This window comes from Engystomops pustulosus, chromosome 2, assembly GCF_040894005.1.
Source record: "Engystomops pustulosus chromosome 2, aEngPut4.maternal, whole genome shotgun sequence".
Taxonomy (NCBI): Eukaryota; Metazoa; Chordata; class Amphibia; order Anura; family Leptodactylidae; genus Engystomops; species Engystomops pustulosus.
Genome location: NC_092412.1, coordinates 71,751,826 through 71,770,205, shown reverse-complemented (window position 1 = coordinate 71,770,205; position 18,380 = coordinate 71,751,826). Strand labels below are relative to the sequence as shown.

Genomic DNA, 18,380 nt, shown 5'->3' with positions numbered 1-18,380 from the left:
TTTTTATCTTGTACGTAATAAAAACTACATTTTAAACTATTCACCCTAGCAACACAGAAATAAATATTTATTGAACAGGAGATGTTGTATCGGTGTTAAAAATAGACACATCAAAAATAGTCAGTGAGTGGACTGCCGGCAGCACATCCTGCAGAAAGAGTCCCCAGTCATGGCCTCACCCCCTGCCTGCCCTCCCACTGCCCGTCTCCTCCCCTGCAGGTGCTGAGCTCATATCACAGCTGGATGCGGGCACAGCTCTGCCAGTCTGGTGACAGCTCTGTCCTGTGCAGTGCGGAGTGTGGCTCCTCAGTGAACACTGCGGGGATGAACCCCGGAGGGTACCTGCGGGGGACTGTGGACCTGGGGGGTCCCCCGGAGATCCGTCACAGAGCAGACACCATTCCCAGGTCCGTCTTCATCGCACTTCTCTTCCTGGGGCTGCTGCAGGTTGGCTGCACTTTGGGCTTATTCTTCTACGTAAAGACACAGGTAATATATATATCGAGCTCTTTCTGCCGCATGTGGTGTGACTTCAGTATTTTAGCATGTAGATTTGGTAGCTAAATTAGAGTCAAGTTGCTCATTACTGCGAGAAATGTTCGAAGCTCTATTAAAGCGGCTGCGCCAGCTTTCTGTCTGATTTTGCACTAGAAAGAACATCTCCGGAGCTTACACATGTATTTAAGAAGTGTTTTGTGCGTAGCTGCGCTGTGTCAACAAGACAGAAAAAATGTGCAGCTAAAGGAGCGTGTTACTGCTTAATCTGAGCCTTCGACATATTTAATAAAGCGACTTGACAGAATTGTGTCATACGCTGTATGTTAAAGGTGCACCTAAAAAAAGAAAGTGCACACTTTCCAAACAGTGCAGGATGCGGTAGTATTCAATAATCTGGCGCACCCTGCACATTTGTAAAGCTGCAGTTTGCCTCACTAATGATAAATCTGGGCACATGTGTCTTCGTAATCACATGTATCGTAGAGGTTTCGCCTCAGGTTCTCTCAAAAGTGGTGAAAAAATCTTACAGAATTACAGACTAAAACTAGATGGATAAATGGTTAGATAGAGAGATGTATAGATTACAGGAGATAGATAACTAGACAGATAGATGACAGATATATAAACAGGAAATAGATGCTAAGCTTCTTCACCCAGGCATTCAACCAAGGGATATTAAAGGAGCAACACATCCTCTGCCTACAAAAGTCCACATGCAGGGGGCTCCTTTAAGGCAAATGCCCAGTTTACTGCCCCCTAACGCTGGCCCTGGGTAGTGAAAAATAAGAATCAGAATGGCTGTTTACTATTAGAATAATTCATTTTAGAGTTTGATAGTATTTGGTATCGGTAAGGCAGTGTTTTAGTCCGTTATGGAACTGATTTGAGATTTCAGATATTTTGGTTGTTCTCATTTAATATATGAACACAGCCTTACGTGTGAAAAAGAACTAAAAATTATGCAGAAACACACCTTAAGAATATTTGGAGCAGAATAATATATTTTCCCTGGATAACCATTCCAAACTTTGCAGATGGTTTGTTTCTGTCTGTAAGGAAGCATTAAGTTCAGGTAACTGACCAGATGCTATCATATACAATATACATTTTTACTATATAATCGCTGTCACCTGAGAAACCACTACCAGAAATGATCATATAATCAGGGTTGGCATCTTATACCTGGATATTGCTGGGAACATATTTATCACTTTTTCTTTGGTTCTCTACTTTAATGTGTGGTTTATGTACTATATCCCTTTCAGTCATACAGTATATATGTAAGAACCTGCTTATTCTTTCACAGAATTTCATAGGAGTGTCTTTTTAGCAAAACATGTTTCTTTGAAAGAACTGTAGATTTTCACTTCCCGTTGACATGTTATTGTACCAGGCTTACTATGTAGAGCAGTCTATTGTGATTCTAAGCTAGTTGTATCTGTTCTTTACATTGCTGCCAGTAGATGTGTAGGGGACCTGTCACCTCTACTGACCTAGTAAAATACTTAGTTAATACTTATATTATGGATCAACTTTTTTGTTACTGTTGGCAGCACTTGAATCAGGAGACTGGCTAGTTTGTATCTACTACTACCTACTACTTTTGAGCAATGACACTAATACCCATTAATGTCCATCTTGTTTTTATTTATTATCTATGGGGGAGATCCAATCAGAGATCAGCTTTCTTTCTACACTTACTAGAGCCTCTTCACTATGTCACTAGGTATGTCCAGTGAGTTCTGTTGGCCTAGGGCAGTGGTGGCAAACTTATGGCATGGGTGCCAGAGATGGCACTCAGAGTCATTTCTGTTGGCACCCCGGCTGTCACCTGGGTGCCCACAGAGTTTGCCAGAACAGTCAAGTGACTCATGGTATCTGTAGTCCTGAGTAGGCCTGGATGTGCTGCATTCAGCACTATTTTAAAGCAACATTTCCTTGGCTTCCTGGGACTGCAGGGGTAGAAAGGAAGTGTCCCATGATTCTACCTGTTCAAGGGAAATTTCTCCTTCTTCTTTGAATGGTATTGGTTAACTCAAGACCAATCCAATGGATGGAAAACTGTGACAGAGCAGGCGCCTTGGTGACAGAGCCTCAGTGGATCCCTTTGCAATGACCTCACATGGAGCATTAAAAATTCTGAAACTAAAACAGTGATAAATTAGTAGGTTTTTGGCTGTAGTTTGGGCACTTAGCTTCTAAAAGATTCAGCATCAGTGGCCTAGGGCCCTAAGCCATCCATCTACACAAGTCACCCATTGGTTTCCACTGTAAAAAAAGCATTTGCAAGGTACATAACATATTTCACAGGAGTTTGATCCATGAATCACCCAATACATTTCTTTGCTAAATTATATATTTAAATTTTCCTTTTATATAAGCATAGGCTGTGCTAGACCATCTGCAAGGGTACCTGACCTCACCACCAGGTGTCATCATGCATGGGCTAGGGAGCATCTACACAGGATGAGTCCTCCTGAGTGCTGTTCTCTGTGGAATGTCAATTCACGCTGAGTAGAAATAATAGCCTCCAAAATTGTTGAAAATGTCAAAGAGACTGCTATGCATTAGTCACTGTTGTTATCAGACCAGCCTTTGGTGGTGCTTGTTACAGTATGGGCAGGTGTATCTAGTCAATACAGAACAGCCCTACATTTTGTGTGACAAGCATATAGTACTTGAATAACATCATTAATCCTGTCAATTTGCCCCAGCGTGAACAACACAGGGCTAATTTTATCTTTCATCTTTAATACAACACATGCATTTGGTGTCATATTAAAGATAAGAAAATGATTTTTCAAATTGCAACAGGTTTGTGGTTATGTGAGCTTCAGAAAATCTTTTAGTTTATGCTTAGACTTTAAGGGGTTGGCCACTTTATCTCATGTTTTTGTAAAATGTGTGTATGTGTGGGGGGCAGGATATTAGGTAAAGAGGCCAACACTTTAATGTACATGACCGTGTACAAGCTGCAAGCAAAGGGTGTTGTGCTGTTGCTTGTGCCCGTGTTAAGACCTGCTCAATAATTTGCCACGTGTCTGCACAATGGTGCAGTGAGAAACTGTGCATGCACCAAACTGTGAACGTAATAGTTTTATGGGGTAAATTCTGATGACAGGTTTCCTATTTTCTTTGGGGCATTTAAAGTATGAACAATAAGCAGGGCTGCATCAAAATAATTGCAGATGATAATGTGGGTGATTCAGGCAGCCGTCTGAATCGCCCACAACAGGTATGCCGATGGCAAGCCTAAACTATGCAACAAATATCAATTGTATCTGTGTCTTTAAGACACAGATGCCATTGATATGCAGAGCGGCACAGACTAGACCTGTTTGTCTGTGCCGCTCTGTACACTGTGGAGCCACAGACCTGCACAGAGCTGCCACTCTGCAGAAGAGGCAGGAGAAGAAGAAATAGCATCAGAATGGGAACAGGGAGGTAAGTATTAATGTTATTATTTTATTAATTGGCATATCATCCATAGACATTTTCTATTGTGACTGTATATAACAGTCAGCGGGCTGCATATAAATAAACTGTGGGGGTGGGAGCTGTATATAAACTGTGGGGAGGGGGCTGTATGTACAGAGACTTGGGGGGCTATATATATACTGTTGGGGGAGGGGGCTACATATAAACTATATAAACTGTGGGGAGGAGGTTCCATATACAGTGTGGGGATGGGCCTGCATATAAACTGTGGGGAGGAGGGTTACATATAGACTATTGGGAGGACATTATATATCAGTGTTGGCGAACCTTTTGGAGACAGAGTGCCCAAGCTACAACCTAAACCCACTTATATGTCACAAAGTGCCGACATGACAATTTAAGAAGTAACTTATTGATCCCTACTGTATCACAGGTTTTAATCGTATTGGCGTCCTGAGGTCACAAATACAGTACAATAGAACGATAATGGAAAAATTTTGGATTGTAGCTTCCCTCCAGGGTCCCCTGAAGAGGCAGAATCAGGGGTCCCAGAGCAGGAGCTCCAATGACAATCCATTTCTATCTACACCTTCTTGCTCCTCTTGTAGTCCTGGCAGCCAAGGATGTCGCTTTAAAATAGCCCTTAGCTTGGCACGTCCAGTGCTGTAGCTGGCAAACTCTGTGTTGGGGTGAAGACCTGGGTGCCCACAGAAAAGGCTCTGAGTGCCACCTCTGGCACCAGTGCCATAGGTTCGCCACCACTGTTATATATACTATGGGTGAAATGTATATAGACTGGGGGGTCTATATATATATATATATATATATATATATACTATGAGGGGGACTGTATAAAGAATGAGGGGACTATATATAGACTGGACAGATTGTATATAGACTTTGGTGGACTGTATATATACTGGAGGGACTGTAAATATATGGGGGGTTGTATACAGCTAGACGGTGGGGGTCTGTATGTAGACTTTTAAGGCTGCGATGCATTTCTATTGTGCTTTCAAACTAATTGGGAGAAAAGCATCATCAAATGCATATGTTATTTTAGGATATTCATAGGAACATGTGCATAACATTGTTAATCATCATTATTAATGTAAAAACATATGTTGTTACTTATATAACTAACTAATACATATGGTGATCTGTTTTATCTTGTGTGTTCACACCTGGTTTCATTACACAATTCATATATATTAATAATATTAATTAATTAGTGGTTCCTGTTATCCAGGTGACATTATAGTTTAAGTGACAGCTATTTGTACAGGTGCAGTGTAGAGATGTACTTGCAGGAGATGGAGACAACTGGCAGCAAATTCAGCAGTGATAAGTCCTCTTCCTGACGGAGCAGATCGGCATCTGTAAGGTACTAGATGCCACTTATGCCTGTGCCACTGACTTGACCATTGGTGTCTGTGACAGCGTTAGCGTGTGTAGTGTCAGTTATTAGTTATGTCAGTATTTTTACAACAGGGGATCATGAGTGGGCTGATGGGGGTGGGTGGGGGGTAGCATTTAAGTTTTTGCCTGAGGCTAGCATCGGGCCCTAACTATAAGTACCAAATGTTGCACCTGTAGCTAATGTTCCCTACTTTGCTGTTATGGAACAGTGGAGGTAAGTGAAGTGTTTGCTAGAGAAGGAATGCGTATGTTGTCTTCTATGCTTCCTGGAATATATCAAGTGTTTGTAAGGTTTCAAATGTCCCAACATATTAGTTTTAATTTAATGTGACATCAAAATTGAATAATTACATACTTACATACTTACAGTAATTTGTTTATTCTTAGCATTGTTAACCTTGAATCTACCTAAAGGTCTATAATGATGAGTTTAAGAAGGATTCTACCATCCTCAATGTTTGTTAAAATCCAACTTATGAACATTGGGTATGGTTGAAATTGTCCATTTTCACCCACTTTAGTGTACCCTAAATCAATATCTTCTTTATTTTTTAGGTCCAGGTGTGCTTTTACTAGAAAACAATAGACAGTAGATTGGATGTTACTCTATAACTTAATTTAAGCTTAGTTTCACTTTAAAATGATTGAGTTCTTGTAAGAAGAATGTATTGGACAACCACAAAGAAATGAAAGATGAGTGAAAGTTTATAAGGTTTTGCAAGCTCTACTCTACATGCTTATGTTATAACCACAAAAATCAGTCACAGGATGTGTGGAAAAAAGACAGAATGTTAATCTCAGGCTTTTAAGTTTATTATTCCAGCCTTGCTGTTGCATTTATCTTGTGGAAATCTCTCCTAGTTTGTTCTTTCAGATGCGTGAATGTTCAATTGCAGTTATGGAGTTGTCCAGCAGTTGGCATAGTCATAGAATTGGCATTGGAAAACATTTTATTATAGTTATTGGATAGAATATAGTATACAATTTTTCAGCGGCAGTATATATAAGAAGGACATAGTTGAACGGAAACGGAAACTGAAAGAGGAGATAAATCAAGTTTAGTAGGGGGATACGTGGATTAGAAAACATTAATTTGAAACTTGGGGTTAATCCATTTAGAAAAGAGACAAGGGGAGACCTAATTACAGTGTACAAATATCTGAATGGGCGGTACAAGGATCTTTCCAAAGAACTTTTTATACCTAGGCCTTTGACATGTGGCCCAAGACAAAGGGCATCCTCTACGCCTAGAGGAGAGGTGGTTCAACAATCGCCATAGACAGGGATTCTTTACTGTAAGAGCAGAGACACTGTGGAACTCTCTGCCACAACATCTGGTGATGGTGGATACTTTGTACATAATCAAGAGAGTCCTGGATGCCTTTTTTGAGAACAAAAATGGTGACCAAAGATTTTGTTAATGGAACTTCGATTAATCTGACTGACATAGTAGGTTTTCACTATGATTGGCCAATTGGCATTAGCATTATAGTTTTTTTTTGCTTTCTTCCGGTTTAACATGATAGGATACATACGTTGCAGTTGATTGACCTGCATCTTTTTTCAAACTTATCTACTATAAATATACAGTTAATCTATTACGATTTTGCCAGACAGTCTTCTTTTGTTTGCCATTGTCTTTTTTAAAGTGGTTTATAAAAAGGATCGGGCAAAAAAATCTTATTATGGATCTAAAAGCTAGGACCCCTTGCAGTTGGCAGGGCAGGACACACATACTCATTTGCTGCCCGTTGATCCCAACTTCTTGTCCTTCAGGACAGTGGAAATGAGATGAATGTATTATGGGAAAATCCCTTTGAATTACCCCTCAGACTGTTTTTGGAATAATATTCATATCCTTTCATCTTATTGTTTACTTTTCATGTTTTAGATAATTAGATATTGTTAACTTAAGGTAGGTCGTTAGTTTTGCTTGGTTTAAATTTAATTCTGCATAAACTTTACACACTTTTAGAGTTGTGGTATTAGCACAGCAGAAGCTCTACTAACAGATGACTACCTTGCTGCAGCGGTAGTGGTTGTGTTCAGCTGAAAGAGAAGTTATGATCAAATCTGACAGGATATTATGCTGTGTGGAAGGTCTCACGGGCAAAACCAGGTTCCCATGGTTGGTAGTAAGCTTTGCATCTTTTGGCTGGTTTCCTTTCGAGTTCAAGAAGAGGAAGTGGTAGAGAAAATTTGCCTTTTCAAAACTTTGTTTCCTTTTCCAATAATTATATATATAGCTTTAATAAAAATACTTGGCTGATCTTTTAGTAAAGCAATATGATTTTCATGTACATGTTGCAGAACTTATTACCCCAGTAGTAGCATTTCTTATTTTATGGAATAAGAATGCGGCATGGTGTACATGGAATCTCAGCTCATTTAATTATTGATATTCGAATGAATGTAATTGAAGTTTTCCTCTAATCTATCTATAAAAAACATTAAAGGGCCTTTTGGGCCTTCTATTTTAAGTTAAACTCCTGTGGTGTTCAGTATTATAACTCCTCAAGAATATATATAAGGGTCATATGAGAGTACTGAAACCCTTAGACTTACTGAAGATTTCTGGAACATTATTTTCAACCTCAAGTAATCTATGCTGTTAATGCACAAGGTTTTCTCACATTTAACAGTTTGTGTGATTTGAAAGTCAAAATACGGATTGTGATTCTCTGTGATGTAACTTTATGGTTGTATCTGACAATATAAAGGTCTGAACATGCCATCTTTTATCAAAATAGGTGGAGCCCAGCTGGATGACTAAGAAAGAGCTTCAGTGCTGGAGGACCATTCTGAAGATGACAGAAGCTCCACACGCTATGGATGCATTTTCTAAAGAAGAAGGAAGTGAATGTGAAGGAATCCAGCTGGAATTCAAAGGAGCAGTAGAAAAGGTATCTGCAGGCAAATAAATGTTAAGATTCCACCTGCCTTGTGGAAGAGTTTCCAATTGCTCGTTTCCCATAATTAATTTCTGTCACACGATTAATTTATTTCTGAAACCTATTTGCTCTAAATATTATCAGCTGTCTAAAAATAGCAGATCTGCAATGAAAATCAGCATTTCATATACACATATCCCAAGATACTAAACAGCTGACAGTGGGAATTCAGACTTCACAAAACCAGCTAGATTGTATACTGATACCACATTGAGGGGAACCTGATTTTGCTCAGTAAAAGTTACTGCACTTCTGCATTTTTATGTATTAAACAGGTGGGAACCTAAGTTCTCTGTTCTTAGAATATTTGACCTGTGAAGGGAGCGTGTTATTTTTGCTCTCTTAATGCAGTATATTGCTTTATTTAAACTTGTAATTTGTGTTTTACTATACAGGCAGTACAAGGGCTACTTTCCCAAAAGCTTCTTCACACAGGGAATGGTAAGTTATTGTTAAGCTACCTCTACTACTAGAATGAGCAGGATTGCTTTTTAAGTTCAGGTGTGGGGTTCGGGTGTCCCACCTGGGCAATTACAGTCATGGCTAGTAGGTAGGGGTGTCAATTTGCCTGATTTTCCTACGTGGCTGCTTATCCAGGTTGCGTGGGACGTACGCAATCCTAATGTTTGGGTCCACTCGTCTTTATTTACAGTTTTACACCTATTATAGTGGCATCACTTAATTTCAATCATTTTATATTTAGATATATTGCAAGATCCATTCTATCCAAGGAACAATAACTACAAGACATGGCCAGCTGCACATCTTACATTAGGTAACAGTACTTCAGGTAAGTTGTAACATGGACTACTTATACCAATTTTAATTGCCCTTATATTTTGTCATTATATAAGCTTCTTTCACCCACAAACCATAAAAAAAATCTCCACTTATTTTGGAAAAATTATCAATTTAATTCCTTATCAATTGAAAACATAAAATAGCTAAATAGGAACCTGATAATTAGTATTTCTTAAAGCTACTATCTACTTTGGTTATCTAAATGTTTAATACACAGTAAAAAGAAATGATTAGCAATGAACAAATGATTTGCTATGTGTGACAAGTTCACCACCGAAGCCTGAATACCTACATACTTCCTATAACATTGTCTACAAATGATCAATGGGGTTCACAACCTGGAACCACAGTGCCTTAAGGATTGTCTCACACATTCCTTGAATAAATTAACTGTTAAAGCAGGGGTGCAAAACCCGCATCCCGTAGGCCCTCTGGTAGCGGCCATGATTTTATTGTGCTATAAACGCAAATTATGGTAAAAATGAATAAAACGTGTGCAGTAAGCATACTGGATTGTGCTTCGGGACCTTGAATGACATCATTTAAGGTCCCAATGCACGAGATTCTGTACAGCCAGCAAGCTGTACAGCCAGCACATGAAGCTCCGACTTCTCCTCTATATGGCACCCAGGGCTGCTGACAGTGAGTAAGGGGGAACTAGACCTGAGGACAGCAGGGATGTACTACACCTGGGGGCGGTGGGCTAGACCTGGGGGCAAGAGGGAGGACTAGACCTGCGGGCCTGGTGGGAATAGACCTAGGGGCAGGAAGGGGACTAGACCGGTGGGGACTAAACCGAGGGTAGGACGTAACCTGGGGGGATTGCTGTGTGAGAATGGGGTAGCTCACATGGAGGGGGCTACCTCAGTGAGGGGAGAGAAATAACCTGGGGGGAAGCTCTCTGCTGGCAGGCGCATACTATGACGCGGCCGCTGTTGATATCATAGAATGCGCCGGCCTGAAGATAACATGGCCGCGTCTATGCCGTCTGTTACCGAAGACAGAAGAGAAGCTGCAGAGAAGACAGAAGAAGAGCCACGGGGAAGACAGAAGAGAAGCTGCGTCGACATCAGGCAGCCGTGCTGAGCATCGAGGCCGCAGGAGGGTGAGTATATAAATTTATTATTTTTATTGACTTGTGTATAAGCCGAGGACATTTTTTGTGCTGAAAAACTCGGTATACGGTACTAATATATTTCATTGAACATTCTACACATTCTATAAATGACTGGATGTCAAAAGAGATGTTGCTTCCAGATACATTGGGGAACATTTACTTACCCGGTCCTGTCGCGATCCCGCGGTACATTGTCCGATGAGGATTCGGGTCCGCTACGATTCATGAAGCTCGTGCACCCGTGTTCCGGCATCCGTCGCTTCTGCGCTTAGGTCCGCCAGAGTTCACCTTCTTCTTCCTGGTGCATGTGAGTGCTTGATCCTTTTTTAAATTCTGCGGTTTGTCCGAATCCGTCAGGTTGTCCAACGGCCCGCCCCCCATTTTCTATTGCGAGCAAGCCAGTGCCAGTCGCCAAAATCCATCGGCAATTCGACGCAAAATGGAAATCGGCAGGAAAACCAACGAAAATGCGTCCGACGGACCCTTAGTAAATGTGCCCCATTGTTACATTTCTTTGTGTATCTGCACATATTGCATCTACTTCCATGACATGGAAAAAACCCTCTCTGTGACAACCAGATATTTTCTTCTTATTTAAGAAGAAATAAGCGTAGGCTGCTTGTTTCTGGACTGTTTCTGGACTAATCATATTTTGACCCAACTTCATGAAAATTTTCATTATTGTAGTTATATTCTTGTACATAGGGGCAGTACTATAGTATATTCTTGTACATAGGGGGCAGTATTGTAGTAGTTATATTCTTGTACATAGTGGGCAGTATTATAGTAGTTATATTCTTATACATAGGGGGCAGTATTATAGTAGTTATATTCTTATACATAGGGGGCAGTATTATAGTATATTCTTGTACATGGAGGTGTTGTTGTTGCTGTTGTGACAAAGTCAATTTCCCCTATGGGGACAATAAAGCATTCTATTCTATTCTATTCTACATAGGGGGCAGTATTATAGTAGTTATATTCTTGTACATAGTGGGCAGTATTATAGTAGGTATATTCCTATACAAATAAGCAGTAATATAGTAGTTATATTTTTGTACATAGGAACAGTGGTATAGTAATTATATTCTTGTACATGGTGGCAGTATTATAGCTGTTATATTTTTGTACGTAGGGGGCAGTATTATAGCAGTTATATTTTTGTACGTAGGAGGCAGTATTATAGCAGTTATATTTTTGTACATAGGGGCAGTATTATAACAGGTATATTCTTGTACATAGGGGCATCATCATAGTAGTTATATTCTTGTACATAGGGGGCAATATAATAGTTGTTATATTCTTGTACTTTGGGGACAGTATAACAGTAGTTATATTCTTTTCACCTCAGGTAGAAAAATAGCAAGAATTGACCCTGTGCAGCAGATAATAAGCAAGAATGCCTGTCTGTCCACAGGCAGGGCACAATACTGGGGTCTAACAGAGCTTGTGTGTACAGCCAGTTATTCATGATTATTACCTACTGCATGTGTTCAGACAGTTTCCCTCATCATTATTATCATCCTGTTTTGTTGTCTGCTCTGGGGTTTATGTTACTTATTGTACAAGTGCAGTATTATGCAGTAGTGGTTTCTGCAGGGAATTTGCTCTGTACTGTAGTTTTTGGCACATCTAGTGTTTTGGTTAATAGTGCAGCCCCCTGAAGGGTAGCATTATGACAATGCGGACCTAAGCCTGAAAAAGGTTGGACACCTCTGTGTTAGAGCATATGGACTTTATATCCTCCCTTAATGATCTTGATTGATGGCCCTACTGATATGACTTCTAATGGCTGCTGCAATGGAAATGTAAACCAGCTGCCAAACATTGTAGTGACAGATGAACTTTAACAGTGATTGACTGTTTTGCTGAGTCTTATTTTTATCATATAGACAATGGTCAAATTAATGTCAATGACCTAATCCAGTGTCCAGAAACCAGTTTTGTTCTAAATGTATTCATTTTTTCTCTGAAAGACTTTTCCTAAAATCTGGCATTTTGTACTTGACCACCCAGACATAAGGTCTGTGAGAGCGCATAGTAATATACTGACCAAAACTTGGCTCAATGAATCCAACCATAGCAAATCTAGCCAAATAATTGCTGAGAGCTTTTTATATTCCTCTTTAATTATATAATTGTTTTGCTTGCGTCCAGTCTGCCCATCCTAAATAAATATTGACAACTCAACCACTTTTCTAATCTCCAAGCAAAACATTTTTCAAAATAGTGTTTTAGTTTTTTAATTGCTTTAATTTTTATCATTGGTTTTATGAATTACATGTACTAGGGTTGTTTTTACATAAATCTGTCTAAACACCATTGGGGTCATTTATCTTTAGACAGAATTGTGCATGACTTTTTTCTATTATTCCAGGTTTTTAAATTGTTTGATTTATCTTAGAGGTTGATAAATAAGGCACCTGGGTCATTGGGGTTTTTGCACCTTTTTTATTTAAAAGTCGCAAAAAAGTCACATACTCTTCTGCAACCTCTTCTAAAGTTTTTTCCTATGCCCAGGCAGGACTAGAGTTTATTTGCGACTTTTTAACCATGATTAGAACTCAATTTTCCCCTTTTTTTATACATTCACATCTGTACATCTACATCTGGACTTTAAAGATATATCATGTGCAACACTTAAAAATTGTGGCACATCTAACATTGCTAGGCCACTGAAAAAGTCACAACTTCTCGGGCAAATATGCAAACGTGCCAAAAAAATATAGGAGAAATAAAGAGAAAAGCCTAAGATAAATGACCCCCTGTGTATTGCAGGTATTGCAAGTTTGTGGTCGTCTTTTTGCTTTTATAGTTCACAGAATTATGGTTCTCAAAAAGTTCTTAAAAAGGATACCCACTTTCTTTCTACATTTAATTTTAACTAAAGTGAAAAACATTTTTTGACTATGAACTGTTCAGCTTATCTTAAAGGGGTATTCATGTCTGGACACTAACATTCAGTTTCATTAATCTGCCATATATAAACATTTCTTCAATTAGATGTTATTAAATTTTTTTTTACCTTTGTTAAGATAATTTCTCATAAATATAGTCTTATGGTCCCTTAGAAACAAGACTGTGTCCTTAGATACGACCACCTCTGCTGGAGTGATGGCACAAAGAAACAAAAAGTTTTTGTATATGAAATGTCCAGGAGTTACTGCATGTCCCCCAACCGTCCTGTAATAATGAACGCTGAAACCAGGTGGTTGGGCAGGACACGCTTATGTCTGGTCACTGCTGCCAAAGTGCGAGGTGGTTGTATCCGAGGAAGGTATCTCGTTTCTAAGGGACAGCATTGCTACATTTATGAGAAATTATCTTCACACAGGAACATTTTTTTAAATAACATACAATTGAAGAAATGCTTACATATGTAAAATAAATTAAATGTAACAAAATTAAATACAATTTACAGATTGAGGCTAGACGGTGCAGCTACTCCACGACCCAGTAGCCTCTTTGATCCTCCTACCAGAAATCTTTGGCACATAGCTCTTTGTAGCTGCGTGCTCTTGTCCGAGAAACCTGCCGCCTGTGCAGGCACAGAACAGCATGCTCCAGCCACAGGCCTGCTGTTCTGCGCCTGCGCAGTTGGCAGGTTTCACGGACGAGGGCTCGCAGCTCCTTGTAGAAGATTTCTGGTAGGAGGATCAAAGAGGCTACTGGGACATGGAGTAGCCGTGCCGTGTAGCCTCAGCTCCGGCTACTCCACGCCCCAGTAGCCTCTTTAGAAAATTAACGTATTAGGGAATTAAAAGTTGGTAAAGGATTGCAGGGCCGTGAGGATTAGCCCTTAAAAGGGCTATCCTCACGTCCTATAGATGTACCTACCACCCAATCTACCTTTATAGGCAGATCCTTGGTGATAGGTCCCTTTTAAGTAACACTCAGGGTGGTCCCCACCTATAGTAACATACAGAAAAGGTGTGGGGGGGGGGGGGAGTTGTGAGTGTAGAACATAAAACATCTCTTAGAGCAGTGGTGGCGAACCTTTGGCACGGGTGCCAGAGGCGGCACTCAGAGCCCTTTCTGTGGGCAACCGGGCCATCGCCCCAGCACACCAGACAGGACTCAAATAATCTTCCTGCAGTTCCAAGCTACTTAATAGATGTGGCTTTCAGTCATATATTAAAGTGATACTTCACTACTCGGGACTGTAGGAAGAAGGAGAATGAGTAAACAGGGCTGAATTATCTTTGGAGGACCTTCTGCTGGTCCCACGATTCTCTGTGTACAGAGGGACAATGGAAAGAAGCTAAAATTATGCACATTTTTTTCTTCTGTGTTGCTGTGCTCAGGAGGCCAATATGATTGAAAGTTGTTGAAGAACAGGGAGCAATAAGTTACTGCTTTAATTTTTGGTTGGCAAATCACGATAAATAAGGGGGGGTTTGGGTTGCAGTTTTGGCACTCGGCCACTAAAAGGTCTTAGAGTATACAATGTAAGGTGCAACTGTGTGCCATTAATTGACCTATGCCACTCAGTCCTAATCATAGCTCTTCACACTTGTGTAACAGGGATAGTGTGGGAGGGGAGAAAACAGGCTAGGTTGCGAGGCCTAGTCAGCCTTAGCCAGACTAGCATCAGAAACTTTAGGTCAAGTACAAGCAACACTAATACCACTAATGCTCAGCGGCATATTAATGCACACTGATAAGCCAAACAGTTTTATAACACAGTAAGATAAGCGCGATGGCACCTCAGGTTCGGTCATCGCAAAGCTGCATAAAGTAGCAAGTGCGTGCGTCCACGCTCTTATATCTAGTTTCGGCTACTACACGATCTCAGTGTTAGGCTAATCTACAAAGTAAGTGTGAATCCTGCTAAGATTCTGTCTCTTGATTCTTTACCACATTCTAAATATATAATAATAAATAAACATATAAATGAAATGTAATCCTACCAACCTTTGCCACCACAAAGATGCCACCGGTATAGCGCACTAACCAGTATTTTCCAATTTTATTCCTAAGGTGACAGTTCCATCGTGCACTTGAGGTCTTGGAATCATAAAGAAGGTTGGGCAAATATACAAAATATGAGCTACAACAATGGATCATTAAAAGTCCTCCAAGATGGATATTATTTTGTTTATGCTAACATTTGCTTTAGACAGCACAAAATGGCAAATATCAGCAAGTCAGGAGGCACCTTGCAGCTCATGCTTTATGTCTATAAATCCAATAAGAGTGGACGACATTCAGAAAGCTTGATGAAGGGTGGAAGAACTGCAGTGTGGTCCAATAGTACATTGTACAACTTTTACTCCGTCTACCAAGGAGGCATTTTCAGACTACTTGAAGGAGAAGAAATATTTATCAAGGCTTCAAACGCAGCACTATTGGACCCAGCTCAGGAGGCAACTTATTTTGGAGCAATCAAGGTCCTTGATTTTCACTTGTAATTTTATTTTTATCTTTCCTGGCAGCTGCAAAATGACTAATCGCAATGTGTTTGCCTACAGTGTTGACATTTTTGGTATCTAGGTACTATAAACTCTTGTTTTTAAAGGATGTGGTTATTTAGTGTATATCCATACAGTGGTATATTTATATATTAACTAGGCAGCACTCTGTATAGTAATTTTTGGGACCAATCTTTGAAGATTGTAGAGATAAATATTTTCATGCTGGCATGAGATTTATCTTTATTTAAATGGAATATACAATGTTTATCAGTGTTAATGAATTACTCATGTATTGTCTGAAATATAAGTTATATAATTTTATCTTTTTCATAATAAATCTAAGTAAATGGTACCAGGAATGAATACACATCATCAATATGTATAGTTTTCATTGTGAGGCTGGGTACACACCAACACTTATCCTTTCTGTTGATCTTTGAAGGAAAGCAAATACTGATGGTAAACGGAAGAAGCCCTTGTGATTTACATCAGTGACAATTGATATGTATAATTTACATTGGTGCTAAAATAAGGAAACATCCTAAGTTAAATATTATATTTAAAGAACTTTTAATAATATTCCCAAAGACTGGACTGTTTGTATACAGTTCTTTATTACATACAATAAATGTATACTGTGCACGTTATATATCGGATACTATTGATCTTATTAGCAGCATTCATAGAGAGGTTGTGGAGAGCCTGTAGCAAACCTCAACATAAGGCCACCTATTAAAAAATGCTTAATATCACTATATTTCTGACCATTAACTTCAGTATAGTTTCATGCTTAAAACCTATGTTCATACAGTATTTGTTTTCTTTTTGTAAACACAGGAAAATAAACTATTGGAGAAAAATTGTAGGTTTTTCAACCGGTCATTAGCTTGCAGCTTAAATACAAAGTAAAATGGGCAATGTAAGTAATTAAAAGATGTTTACAGCTTTTCACCATATGTAATGAGCTGCATCCCATCACCAATGGCTGTTTCTATGGTGCATCCTTACATCCTACACTACAGTAGTATTAAGTGCCCTGCTATATTCTTTTACCTATACATTCTAAAAATACTTTAACTATAAATTCCTAAAAAGTTCTAGACTTCTAAAACCATTAAAACAGCATACAATACACTTTGTCCTCTGTCGTTTGAGGTGACATTTGCACTCAACCATTTCAGCTGTTCTATTCAGCTTTATTTGATAAACCTTTTTTTCAAGTGTGTGGGAGTTTTGACAGGAAGAGCTTTCTCTCCCTTTGAATTTGTGTAGAAAATGTGTTTAGGATAGATATCTTACAGTCCTTGTTTAACAAATGTGCCTGACTCAAGTGCTGGCCTGAGAAATTTAGTAATATTCATTTCTTGTAATAATGAATTTATGTCAAGTCCTATTTTAGTATTATAAATAGGTTTTCTAATTTTTTCACATCTGTTTTATTATCTATCTATCTATTCTACTCTTCTATCTCTTTTCTAGTAAGGTTGTCAAGAATTGTGTATAGGGGTGCTGCTGGTTGTTGCTGGAGAGAAAAGAAGGCAGGACACAGGTGCAGCAGCAGGCACAGCTATGTTTCTGTACCCAAAGAAGCTCTGTTCCATCAACATTTTCTCTAAGATTACAAATTGCAGGAAAGCTTAGAAAGTGTCCTATACAAAGCTTGTGGGGGAGTTGGGAGATGGCAGACACCTCACCCTCTTGGCATTTCCTTCATGCCATCATAAAGGAAACTTTGTACTGCACCGGGTATATTGCAGCCACGACACAAAACTTTACAATGTATTTGTCACATATTTTTAATTCATCTATTGCCATGCCCAACAAGTATTATTCTTGTATCTTGAATATAAGATAACTTAAGTGCCGTTTATTAATACAAATGGTGAATCGCTTTGAGTGGACCCAAACTGACTTCATTAGAACTCTCACTGGCAGTAATGGCCATGATCGGTGCTGGCACCAATCACGAATGGTAACTCTTTACATGCATTTTAATCAATGGAGTGTGTGTGCACTGGCACTAATATGCTAGTTGGGGAAGTTTGCTCCCTGATAATATCACTGGGAGTGACCAACCTCCCCAAAGTGGTGGTGCGGAACCACCGCCGATAGTGGGGGCGTTACTGGTGGGGGTCTGTGTTTGGGTACCTGAACATTCAAATTTGGGTTTAGCTGATCATGGCAGAATCCTGATTTTCAGGTCCACTCATTACTATTTGTGAATATCAGTATTTAGCTTTTAAATAAGCTTTAATAAGCTTTAATAAGCTAAGTATGAATAACAAAATATTTTTAACAGAGTAAAAGTACAGTGTTACCAAATTCTAGATGTTAAGTATCCTGGTTTGCTACATTTTTATGTCATATACGATATTTAAGTTTTTCACTGTATATTGTTTTTATTTTTTATCTGTACATATATTTATCTTGTGCTAACTGTACATATGTTTTTGATACTTGCAGCTAAAACATTTTTGTATTAAAATTAATATATTTTTGTTACTGTGAGTCTGCTTTATTATATATTGTATAATAACTTATAACATATCCCTAAACATTGAGTATTTTGGCTAAATAAAAAACATAATTACAGAAAGGCTTGATTGTATTTTCAGTGTTGAAATCAGGAAAAAGGAAGATTTGTTTTGATTCTTAGTCACATGAAAAATTTCAAATTTACGGGTGCATTTGTTGCAGTTGTAGCAGAAAGGGGTTGTCCAGCGAGAAAGATTCACCCCCTAT

At 39.1% G+C, this 18,380-nt stretch overlaps 1 protein-coding gene across 1 annotated transcript; it reads left to right on the top strand.

Annotated features, from left to right (window-relative positions):
* The first annotated feature begins 221 nt into the window (after nucleotides 1-221).
* TNFSF11 (TNF superfamily member 11) lies at nucleotides 222-18,094 on the top strand. Its single transcript, XM_072135268.1, has 5 exons — nucleotides 222-489; nucleotides 8,106-8,258; nucleotides 8,702-8,747; nucleotides 9,010-9,096; nucleotides 15,205-18,094. The coding sequence occupies exons 1-5, from the start codon at nucleotides 244-246 to the stop codon at nucleotides 15,633-15,635; spliced, it is 963 nt and encodes a 320-aa protein (XP_071991369.1). The 5' UTR covers nucleotides 222-243; the 3' UTR covers nucleotides 15,636-18,094.
* Nucleotides 18,095-18,380: the final 286 nt, after the last annotated feature.